Source organism: Strix aluco, chromosome 15 (assembly GCF_031877795.1).
Source record: "Strix aluco isolate bStrAlu1 chromosome 15, bStrAlu1.hap1, whole genome shotgun sequence".
In the NCBI taxonomy this organism is placed as follows: Eukaryota; Metazoa; Chordata; class Aves; order Strigiformes; family Strigidae; genus Strix; species Strix aluco.
In genome coordinates, this window is record NC_133945.1 from 16,494,650 (window position 1) to 16,506,857 (window position 12,208).

The 12,208-nt window shown below is 41.1% G+C and overlaps 3 protein-coding genes across 7 annotated transcripts in view; 1 reads left to right on the forward strand and 2 right to left on the reverse strand.

The window, feature by feature from the left end:
- TXNDC11 (thioredoxin domain containing 11) overlaps positions 1–4,044 on the forward strand; it is a 29,185-nt gene extending 25,141 nt beyond the window's left edge. For all 5 annotated transcript variants that reach the window (XM_074840867.1, XM_074840869.1, XM_074840868.1 and 2 more), the window contains 2 exons: positions 1,726–1,806; positions 2,830–4,044. In XM_074840867.1, the coding sequence (XP_074696968.1) occupies positions 1,726–1,806; positions 2,830–3,457 (709 nt within the window). In that variant the 3' untranslated portion in view covers positions 3,458–4,044. The remainder of the gene's footprint in view (positions 1–1,725; positions 1,807–2,829) is intronic.
- SNN (stannin) lies at positions 3,485–6,193 on the reverse strand. The gene has a single exon (XM_074840872.1). It carries the CDS (start codon positions 6,191–6,193, stop codon positions 5,930–5,932), a length of 264 nt encoding a protein of 87 aa, XP_074696973.1. The 3' UTR covers positions 3,485–5,929.
- Positions 6,194–11,399: 5,206 nt separating this feature from the next.
- Positions 11,400–12,208, reverse strand: part of CLEC16A (C-type lectin domain containing 16A) — a 375,787-nt gene continuing 374,978 nt past the window's right edge. The window contains exon 26 of the mRNA XM_074840865.1: positions 11,400–11,486. Coding sequence (XP_074696966.1) covers positions 11,451–11,486 — 36 coding nt within the window. The 3' untranslated portion in view covers positions 11,400–11,450. The remainder of the gene's footprint in view (positions 11,487–12,208) is intronic.

Genomic DNA, 12,208 nt, shown 5'->3' on the forward strand with positions numbered 1-12,208 from the left:
TTTCAATCTCACTGCAGTAGTTACACAGTTTAATGAAAATGATTTTTTTATACAGTGCAACTAACCTTCAAGCTTCCTAATTTCAGGAGGTGAATCAATAAAACAGCATCAGAAAATAATTTTTACCCCTTGGATAATTTCTGGCAAATAATTATATCCTGTAGTACTGTATTTGAGAAATTGTTTGAGATAGGCAAAACACACGTTGTTGTGGGTTAACCCAGGTGGGCAGCTAAGCACCACACAGCTCCTCGCCCACTTCCCCTCTCCATCCCCAGAGGGATGGGGGAAGAGGAAAGGAAGAATAAACCCAAGAAAACATGGAGGTCAAGATGAAACAAACCAAAATGGTTTAATAATTGAAGTGTAAGTGGAAGGAGAGAGAAGAAAGCAAAACAAGTGATGCAAAGGCAGTCCCTCAGCACCTCTTGTGGGTAGACTGATGCCCAGATGGTTCCCAAGTAAAAGATGGCTAAAACCCCCTCTTTTCCCTTTTATTGCCGAGCACGACATTATATAGTATGGAATAGCTCTTTGGTTAGTGCAGGTCATCTGCCTGGTTGTGTCTGCACTCCCCAATGTGGGGGCAGAGTGAGAATCAGAGCAGGCCTTGATGCTGTGGAAGTCCTGTGCAGCAATGACCAAAGCATTCCTAGGTTATCAACATTATTTTCGTCACAAATATAAAACAGCACCATACACACTACTGTGAAGAAAATTAACTCCATCCTAGCCAAAACCAGTTTATAGACATATATATCCATGTGTATAATATATATTTTTATTTATATAATATATATGTATAAAAGACATGTTTTTGTGTGGCGTTTCCAGGGTTTTTAATGTTTCAATGCAAACCAAACATTCTTGTTCAATACAGCATTACTTACAATTTCTGCTCTGATTGCATCCTTGTTTCATTCTGATTGAACTTACTCCAGGAGGCAGCATGAGAGGTATAGGAAAAAAAATTCAGTTAAAAATCTGGAGTTAGCACCCATTTATAACTGCGGCTTTATCTCCACGGTTGTAATGCTACTCTCAAATCTACACCCCTTCTCTTTCGTGACCTTGAAGTTCTCTCATTTGCTCCTTTACCTTTATTGCAGTATTACTGATGTGATGTTTTTTCTATAATAAAATTGTTGTAATTGAAGAAAACCTAAAAATGCAGAGAAAAACATAACAAGCAACTGAACAAGTGTTTCATTCACAAAATCTTGTATTCCTTTCTACCTAGAGCTTTAGAAAAAATTGTGCCTTTAAGAATGTGCTTGTTCTTGGAAGAAGCAAAGTAATTTACTGCCAAAACTACTCAAGGGGAAAATATTCAGAGTTGTACTTGAGGAACAAATTAATTAATAGAAAAAAGTTTCACATTGAAACTGTTAGGCAGGTCTGTTTGCTTCAGAGAAGGAAGGTGTGTACATAATGAAGATGTGTACATAATGAGCGATTTAATTGCTGAGTGAGAGAAGCTGGAATACTGTACCTATTTTTCTAGGAAAAAAAACCCAGATTTGTTAAACTGAGATTCATTGTCTTGAATATTGGTAATTAATTCTGCTGACTCATATGCACAACATATTTTTGACATAACACATTTAGACTTACTTTCATGGATACTTGCATTTCCTTCTTCCCAATCCTTAAAATGGCCTTTTACAAGAAAATACAGATTGTTCATCTGCCTGTTCTCTTCATCAGTGTGTCTTTTCTTAACAGAATTGATACCACTCGAAATGACCTTCCATGGGAATTTATGACAGACCGTCTCCCAACCATTTTATTTTTTCCTCATCAGAGGTAATGTAGTTCTTTTCCCTGTGTTTAACTTTCATTTTACTAAGTTATAATAATCATCTGGTTACATGTCTTAGTAGAGAAAAAAAGCCAAACAGTAATTAATTTCCATATATGCATTATTACTTTATGCATATTCTAATTTAAAAAAACCACCATCAACAAAAAAACCCCTTTTGGTGGTTAGTATTCTTGAAGAAATTTGGTACTTAGTGATCTTCAAGCAGCTTGGATTCTTGTCAGGTTAACAGTTTGTGCTGTTGCAGAAAGCAGTGGGCCTACCTCTTCATATCCTGGGCAGAGTATTCACAGCCATATAATGAACTTCAGAAAAAAACAAACTTGATCACCTCAGTGGCATAAAGACAAAGAAGTAAGAGGAATAAGTAAAAAGATTTGGATTTTTGACAGCAAAAAGGCCTTGCTTCTGCCTAAAGTGACTGCTGTTTAAAAGCAAACTGTACTTTTCTGCTTCTTGCAATACCCTTCTGATTTTGGAACACATGAAACTACATCTTTCAGGATAACATATAGGCTCAAAATAGTAATTTCTCATCAGATAGAAGTTAAGTCCAGATGTACACAGCTAACAGTGTATATAGAATTAAGAACACTTAAATGCTCTCCTTCCAGTTACTAACAAATGTTAGTATCAGTACACTGATCATACCTGCCCAACAGTGATGCTACTGTATGTACTTCAAGCTCATAACCCATAATTGGGATAAATTTTACTCTTAAAAAGTGTTTCCTGAAATTTGACAGAAATTTTGCTCTCAGACATATACCAATCCAGTGTAAGATGCTTACAGCACCCAGACTGGAACAGAGGTAAAAGGATTCATCAAAAGGAAATACTGTGTACTCTGTCTTTATTACATGAGTTCAGGTTTCTCTTAGTTGCTATATTAACCATTCTAATAAAAACCAAGATATCAAATTAGAGGTGAACAGCAGATGCTTACATAAAGTTATCATTGCTTACCTCTCTGAATGTTTTAATATTAACTTGTTATGTCTTTCTAGGAAGGAACAAAGTGTGAAGTTCCCTGAAGACTTTTCGGTTAACCTTCCTAATCTCCTTAAATTTATTTTACATCACTCAAGTCTTTCTTCATCAGAGCCCTGTACCAAAGAATGCCTACATAAAGAGACAGTTCTGCAGCAAGGCCACATCTCCCACTTAGAGAGAGAAATTCAGAAGTTAAGATCAGAAATCAGTGCCCTCCATCAGGCCCATGACCAGCTTGAAGCACAGCTTTCTGAAGCTAGGAGAGAGGAACACAGGCTACAGCAGCAAAAGCACGCCCTGGAAAAGCAGCACAAGACTCTGCAGCTCCACAGTGAGCAGTTACAGGCCACATATGACCAGAAGAATCAAGAATTATTAGAAATGGCTGAAAAGCTTCAAGAATTAGCAGATGCATCAGAAAACCTCCTCAAAGAAAATACTTTACTGAGAATCCTGGTGGCATCGAGGGAAGGAAGGCTGCAGAGCAAAGATGAAATTAAAGAATCCCTTCAGTCAGAGCAAACACTTTCTGAAGATAATGATATATCAGTTTCAACAGCTACTGCCACATTAGAGGAAAAAAGGATTGATAATATTGATACCATAGAGACAGAGCACAGTAGTGGAAACAGGACAGAATGATTGCTTACAAAGTCAAATGATGCAGTATTGGGTAGGTATTTATGCAAATTTTATTGAAATTCATTGTAAATAAAGACTTCTTCCCCCACATGATCTAGAAAAAGAAAATCAAATGGAATATTTTTGTATACTTGAACAACTTATTAGATACCCACATCTAAAGAGAAGAGGAGAATGGAAAACACTTTCTGCACTTTACTATTGCACTAACTTGCCAACACCTATCCATTTAAATTAAAGATGCTGATTTTTAGGGGCAGCAGTGTGAAGCACCTCTAAGGACCAGTTATTTTTCACTGGCTTTCTCTTACAGCTGCTAGAAGAGAAGTTAGACTTTTGATTTATACTTTTCCATAATTTCTGAAGTTTACCCTTCACACTGCATTCTTGCTGAATTAAAATAGAGATACTTCATCTGTGTAATCAGTAAACTTGAATGGACAAAAGTCATCTTGCTACAACTATTCTGTTCTAGAACTTCAGCACTTTGTATCACTTTTGTATACCAGTTATCTGACTGTCTTGAAACCTGCAAGAGCCATGTGTGAACTGTTCTCTACTGAAAACTAAAAGTCTTACTGAATTAATCCTTTTCTCCTTGATTTGTAAAAGGTTTAGAATACAGCAGTATAAGTGTATGGGTCTGGCTATACATGCAAGTCTCATGAGACTAGTATCTTAGAAAAAAGCCAGGGCAAGAACAGCCCTCTAATCAGCTGTATCCCATATTGTACTCAAGAGGCAACAGCAGGAGCCTTTTGTTACTGCCAGTGTTAATTTTGATTCAAATTATAGCCTTTAATTGAAAAAAAGCAAATGTAGCACTAAAAATGCAAGTCAACATCTTACTGTAGAAGAAAGGGACAAGACTTTTTCTCTAGGCCATTATTGTCTTGCATACAGTCACAGTTCTCAAGCAAGCTTGCTAGGCCTGTGTTACTTAGTTATTCCATATGTACAGGTACAAGAAGCAAGTCTAATGCTTCCTATAGAGCTGAAGAACTTGGACTTCATTATTTGTAATTTATCTCAGGGAGCAGATTTACAGTAGCTTTTTTTCTTCTAGGCAATTTGTTTAAAAATTTCAGTAGGCAAAGGAAGCTATGTACAAAGTCATAGAAAACAGGTCAGTGGCCTCAAACCATGTGTGCCTATCCTAAGAGAATAGGTAAGCTGCCACTGGTGGCTCAGTGTTGTTCCTTCTCCTCCCCTTTCTGCCCCCTCACCTCCCCCCAAACCTTTGAGGTCCAAAACTCCCAATTTAACACATTGTTTTACAGTTTCTATAGCTGAACTGTAGCACAGAGCAGGAAATGGAAGGGGTGTCCTTATCTGGAAGCTACAAACCTTTACAAACTGACCAGCAATCTCTTGCCCACATCAGCATTTGTTTTTGTAGGAAAGACTGAAACTTATCTTGTAGTAGTACAGTTAAATCAAGAGAGTTATCTACAAGATACATTAACTGAACTCTATAGTTGACTGTCTGTAGACTAAAATGCCTTTTTACAACAGGCTGTTAACATATACCCTAACTGCTATGGGGTTCTAGGAAAAATTCATACTAGCTGTACTTATGCCAGTTTTAATAAGTAACCACTTCTGCAGTATCAGCATGCAGACCTACAGAAGAGAAAAGCCTGCTCTGCTGCCATTTCAAACTCCCAGAAACCTTCTGGACCAACCCTGAGGGTTCAGTATCCATCATTAGTTCCCAGGTTGGAATCCATCAAAATGGCAGTTTCCTTGCAGTAGCTACATAGTTAGAGAACTCAGTTCTAGCAGCCAAAAGCTTAACCCACCAAGCTGCAACTAAAGGCAATCACTTCCTTTCTTGTAGCTCCTGTATTTTCTCCCTCAACATATTACTGAAGGCTTATACTTGGTTTTCAAAGAAAGTATTCTGCATCAGTCCAATAAACTGTTAAGAGCAGGAGTTGACTTTATGACTGTGCACTCAAGTTAGTAGCAGGAGCAAGCTTTAACTGCAGATTTGGTTTTGAAGGTCTGGAATCCCATCTACAGTTGTGGTTCAGGAGTCCCCTTGTGTGTTATGGATAGTTGCATCATATTCCCATATGATGTGGAACACAAAGCAAAGAGCTTCTGGCAGCCTATTTACAGTTCACAGTTGTAAAGTAGTTCACATTACAGTAGTAGATCCATCAAAATAGGCTCAGCTAAACATTCAAGTAACAAAACAGTAGTCTCTTCACACCTATATATCCTTGTGTCCATCGCCGGCAATGGACATTACACCAGGTGAGTCAGCTCCTGTCAGAGGAATTAGGATACACAGTTGATGCAAAGTGCAACTTCTCAGTGCATGCAGTTGCAAACAAAGCTTATTTAATCCTCATCAGGGTGTTTGCTGACAAGTAGCATGCATGTGACCAGGTTCTTCACAGTATAGAGATTCTGCTGCTGGTACACACATCGTAAGCATAGTCCATATACATGTGTTGCTCCAAGTTAGCTATGTACTTCTGTGCCATTTGGAGTTAGCTTAGCTTTCCTCTCTACACAAGGTCCTTTAGCAGAGTACTGCACCAGAAGAAAGGGCTCTTTGGTTTCTCCTTCTCCCACAATGCTTTCCTCATCTTCAGACTGGCTGATCCTCTGCAGACGCAGGTAACACCAGCAGCCCAGTATCAAGGCACCAAGAGCTGCAATAGCAATCAAAATAACAATAACGGTCACCACTCCAGTGGTGGGGCTATGATCCATAATAGACATGGTCAGTATTTCAGATTGTCTGATGTCAAGGAGATTCTTCTGTCCTCGCTATCAGGCTTGCTGCATCTTCAAACTCCTACAGTGGAAAAAAAATAAACGCACAATGAAGTTATGCAGTTTTACCATAGTCAGCAACATTATATCCATGGTTGGTGTCCTTCGCAATGGCACTCTTGCATTCAGTGCTTTGAGCTTCTCGCACTCCCACAGTTTGTACTCATTTTAAGCCATTTCTTCAACAAAGTGCCTTTGAAGGTGCAGGTTTCCACATCAAACTAAAGCAAATGAAAGCTAAACTTATTTCAACTCTTGATGTGCTTGCCAAAATAACACATGGTCAGCCTGCTAAGAGGTAGCAATTTTTACTAGGAGACAGAAGATGAGACAAGACAGACACGTAGTAGACTGTACAGAAGCTATTCAATTCAGTATAGAGATTTAAGACTATTTAATACAAATGCTAAATCATGGGTGGCCTCTTAAATCCATGACAAGGTAGCAGTTCAGCAACCTTTAGTTTTCCTGACAGAATCCTACAGAAACGGTACATTTGCAAGTCAGAAGTCTGGCCCATTTTTTAAATTTAATTTATAAACATCCTTCTGACATACTAACAGTTCTAGGATTGGTAAGCTAATTGCAAATGCAATTGCAATGCTAATGCATTACTATAAGCCTGTCTGTAACACTGGTTTGTTTAGAAGGGTTGACTACATGATAATTGGTTGTTCATTGAGCTGATAAAAACAGATGTTGCTTTATATGCATTTTTCCAAAGCAGGTAGAGCTAGATTTATTGAAGACTAACAAAACAAGGGGAAGATCATTATTTTAATCTTCTGCTCCTCTTAGTGGCTTTCAAACCACAAGAGCAAGGTAATGTGTTAGGACTGCAGCTGAAATTGGAACAGAGGCAGCAGGCAGGAAAATGGGAGAGAGGAGGAGCTCCAAGACTTCCTTAGTCTGCTGCAGAGTTTTGGCAGGACAAAAGTGTATAGGGAATGTCTTCTGCTACTTCCAAAGTCACAACATTATTTAAGGGGTCATGTGAGCCTTGCCTTAAATTTCAAAGTTAATTGTTTACAACATTGGTAGCTTTACATTCCTCCAGACAGGACATAAGACAGTCAGTCATTAATTACCTTTTCTTTCCTACTACCCTAGCTCTTTAACAAGAGAAACTCATGGAAGACTTTAGAAGACACCACCAGTCCTACCCAGGAACATATTTCTGGACTGCTGTAGGAATCAGGTTAGGACTCAGTATTACACTTTCAGGTACAATAGATATAGTCCCTAGTGGTTCTAACATCAGCTGCAAGAGCAGAACAACATCTGCATTCAGCTGACACATAGCCACTAGCTGGCAATGGAGTAACAGGAGTATCTTCTGGCTGCTCTAAGTGCCAGTCTATTAAGGGCCACATACCTTTCCAGGAAAGGCTCCTCATAGACTGGTTTGGGTTGGAAGGGACCTTGAAGATCATCCAGTTCCAAACCCCCTGCCATGGGCAGTGACACCTTCCACTAGACCAGGTTGCTCAAAGCCCCATCCAGCCTGGCCTTGAACACTGCCAGGGAGGGGACAGCCACAGCTTCTCTGGGCAACCTGTGCCAGTGTCTCACCACCCTCACAGGGAAGAATTTCTTCCTTATACATAATCTGAATCTACCCTCTTTCAGTTTAAAACTGCTACTCCTCATCCTATCCCTACACTTCCTGATCAAGAGTCCCTCCCCCCCCCCCCCCCCCCCCCCCCCCCTTTAAGTACTGGGAGGCTGCTCTAAGGTCTCCCTGGAGCCTTCTCTTCTCCAGGCTGAACACCCCCAACTCTCTCAGCCTGTCCTCACAGGGCAGGTGCTCCAGCCCCTGATCATCTTTGTGGCCTCCTCAACCCACTTGAGCAGGTCCACGTTCTTCTACCAGGGGCCCCAGAGCTGGACACAGCACTGCAGGGGCAGGGGGGGTCTCACGAGAGCAGAGCAGAGGGGGAGAATCCCCTCCCTCGCCCTGCTGGCCACAATTTCTCTTGATGCAGCCCAGGACATGGTTGGCATTCTGGGCTGCGAGCGCACGTTGCTGGCTCACAGTTTTCCATCCACTAACACTCACAAGTCCTTCTCCTTGGGGCTGCTCTCAATCCACTCCTCGCCCAGCCTGTGTCTGTGCTTGGGATTGTCCCAACCCATGGGCAGGACCTTGCACTTGGCCTTGTTGAACTCCATGAGGTTTGCACAGGCCACCTCTCCAGCCTGTCCAGGTCCCTCTGGATGGCACATCCCTTCCCTCCAGCGTGTCGGCCGCACCACACAGCTTGGTGTCATTGGTGAACTTGCTGAGGGTGCCTCGATCCCACTGTCCGTGTCACCGACAAAGATGTTAAACAGCGCCGGTGCCAACACTGACCCCTGAGGAATGGCACTTGTCATTGCTCTCCACTTGGACATGGAGCCATCCTTATTGCAGTCTCTCAGCTGCAACAGCAGCTTCTTCATACAAACCCCTCAGAAGTCAGTCTTAACCAACCTTGAGCCAGAAGGATTAGGTGATTGTGAGTGTCATCTACTGCACTTGAATTCTCACTGGCATTTCAACATGAAAGAGTCAAGGCAATTACAGTGCAGTATCTTTACCAACAGAACTCAAGCTAGAGACTAAGTTTATTCCCTACCATGTCATGGAACAGCAGACCCATGCACACTGCCACGTAGCCATTTCAGCAAGGACACATCCACTGAAGTTCAAGTTCCGCATGAGTGTCATTAGGGTCCAGTGTCACATACTAACCTGCACACACTCTGGCTACATTTCCAGCCCTGTAAAATACAGCAACCAATAGCCTGTAGCATACCTGATAGAACCAACCAAGCCTGCAGACCTGATTTTGCCCAAATAAGAAAACCAAAACAAAAACTAACCATACCACACATCCTCAGCAGAATGGTGTGCCCACCACAGCCAGAGAGGCTTATGACTTTTGTCATGATCATCTTGGTTCTGCAATGCTTATTCAACACAGGGTGATCAGCTGAGGGTGATTAAGAGTGACTTTCATGTAGTTCATTTTCCTCAGGGCATGTTTGAACTGCAGCACTGTTTGATCTAGCCACAACAGTACAGCATCAGCATGAAAGATGGTTTACCTTGCTTCTCATGCAGACACTGCATGTCCACATTAAGCCCTCTTCTGCAACTTGCACAACTGCTAGCAGCAATGACAACCTACTAGCACTGGTTCCCTACAGCAGTTTAGTGCAGCACATAACCTTACATTAGAACTAAACAGTTACTGTCACCTAGAAAATAGCTTTTAATACTGGAGACTAACATTGCAAGTGCTACCCCTCTGCCACACATCAAGTGAGTAGACAGCATCAGAGGTCTATCATCAAAGGTATGAAACTTCGCACATCACCGTCCTCCATATTGCCAGGATCTTTTGGCAAGCTGTTTTTAGACTTCAGCATAATAGCTAGCAAGGCACAGACCTTTGCAAGCAGTCTTGAGAAAGAAATTTGAAAGCAAGAGCTAGATGTTAGATTCAGGTAACAAAGGACCTACATCGATCTGGACTCTTAAGAGAATATATTTCTCCCTCCGCCTTTTTAACAGCCACAGACTGCAATGGTCTCAGTCTGACCTGGAAAACAGGTAGGTCTGCGAGTTCCTATGTGAGGGAAAAACAGGGCTCTTTAAGGGTGCAGACCTCCATCTTGAGACAAGGCTTTCTCTTATCAGGTTACACCCTGGGTTCTTATCATTCCCATTTCTTTTGGGATCCTGAGTACCGCTGGACCCAGAAGCCCACTGTTTGGAAAGGTGCTTTTTCTGAACAAAGCACGCACAGGAGCAGTTCAGAGGAGTTAGAGGTAGGAGTTTATTGCTGTCCTTGTGTGAACAGCTCCACAGTACTTTCTTAATTCTTATTTACTGTTCTTGGACACTTCTGTTTAATGCCACAATTACTGCTTAATAACACTGCTACAACTTGCTTGAAGTTGTGAGGCAATTTAACCCCTACTTCCACCTTTTGGAAAAATCTGGTGTTAAACTATACAAAGATTAGACCCAAGTCTCCATCAGTCTTATTTCTCAGCAGGCACTGGGAAGAACTTTCCAGGCCCACATGCTCTCCATGAGTGGGTGACTTCCCACACAGCTGATGCTTCTAGAATCTGTGAAGTTCTACAGCAGATGCCAGTCAGGAGCATAAGCAGAGAGTTTCAAGGTGCAGAGCTGGCCAGGAAGAACATGCTGATTATACTTTGGATATGACAGCTTTGTTTCTTCATCCTCTGCTCTAGCAAGTCAACTCAGCTTAGTCATAACAGCTCGTTCTAGAATAAATTCACATGAATCCTTTACAAAAGGACAGATTTAACAACTGGGAGATCATCTCGTAGAAGTCTTGCTCCTAACTTTACACACAATGAAGAATATTATCAGACTCATCCTTCCAGTCTAAGGAGTCATTTGTATTTATTATCACTAACTAGAAGAGCTCTTTAAGACAACTGAGATGTTAACAGTAGTAAATATAAACAGAACAGAAAGTTGCCAGACCTGTCCTTGAGGCAGGATGTGTAAACAGAGTGAGTGTTTATGTAAAACTAAAGTTACATCTAGCTGGGTTTGGCTCTCCTGTGTTTCAAATGATTTTGCTTCAATATGGCAAGGTAGAAGGTGTTGAGATGGAGAACTAAGACCTCCAGGATGCATGAGACTGATTCACCCTTTCTAAACATTTTCCAGTCCAGATTTGAATGCAACACAGCAACCTGCAGATTCCTCTTAAAGATCTCTCTCAGCCAAACCCATAGGTTTTTACCTTTAAAATTCTGAATGCTTTTAAAAAATTCAAAGGATTAAAAATTCAAAGGATCTGCATCAGTTGGGACTCTGGGACAGAAAAGAGCACAACTTCCTCTGTAGGTACTGTCCAGTAAATTCCCTTTCTCTAGGCACAGAAACAACTGTGATCTCACGTTAATATTGTCATGATAATCAGGTTGTACCAAGAAGCCCTTCCCAGCTTCTATTTGGAAAGCTCCTCACATCTTTGCACCATACCATAGTTAATGCTAAGAGATGTAGGAGAAAACAAGCCTACATATCTTTGGAAAGATTATTCCATGGACATTCACCTTCTAGGAAAAGGACACCGTGATGAAATTCAAGGTCGCTTCTCAAAGCACTTCAACTCCACTTCTCAATGAGATAAAGTGTAGGAGTCATTCCTTCTGCAGGCATGTCTTCTTATCCTTCCCACTCAAGGAGGCTGGAGTCAGCACCCTATATAAAGTCATGTATTAAGCATCCGTACAGATTTACAATGGCACAAACAGCTAGTTAATAGTGTATGATAGTAACTGGGATGGTAGCACTGGTTTTTTTATTAGTTTGGATAGTTTTGTTTCAAACACCTGCAGTGTTCTGGCGCTAAAAGCTACAGTGTAGTTGCTAGCTCTTGCTGTGATTTTTCTGGCTTTAGGTCACTGTATACCTAGAGCTAAAGCTCTCCTGCAGCCTTAATTCTATCCTTAGCACAGTACATTTGCATGTTGAAACTATACTAATAAGAACTACCAGAGAGGCCTTTGGTTTCTGTGTTGTTTTCTAGACACAGAACTCCAACCTCACTACTTTTTCCACCAGCAACTAACTGAAATCAAGATTAAGCTGTCTTCACAGTCCAATTCTTGATGGGAGAAATACTGCATTCTGTAGGGAGATTACAAGTAGCTTTCAGACTCACTTCTTCCTTAAAGCATACCTGAGCTAAAAAAGCCCACATGCATACCAGGAGCAGCACTGACTTAATTTATCACTTTTACTGTAAGATATTAAAAGCTGTAAATTCCTAATCTTCAGAGGGATTGCTAACACCAGCCATATATACTTGGTGGCACTTCTTAGTGCTACATGCCTTCCCACCACACTTGCTATCAAAGCAAGCATCTAAGCATATTTACTCATTAGCAAGATTAGTCAGATTCACTGGTGGGAACTGCAAA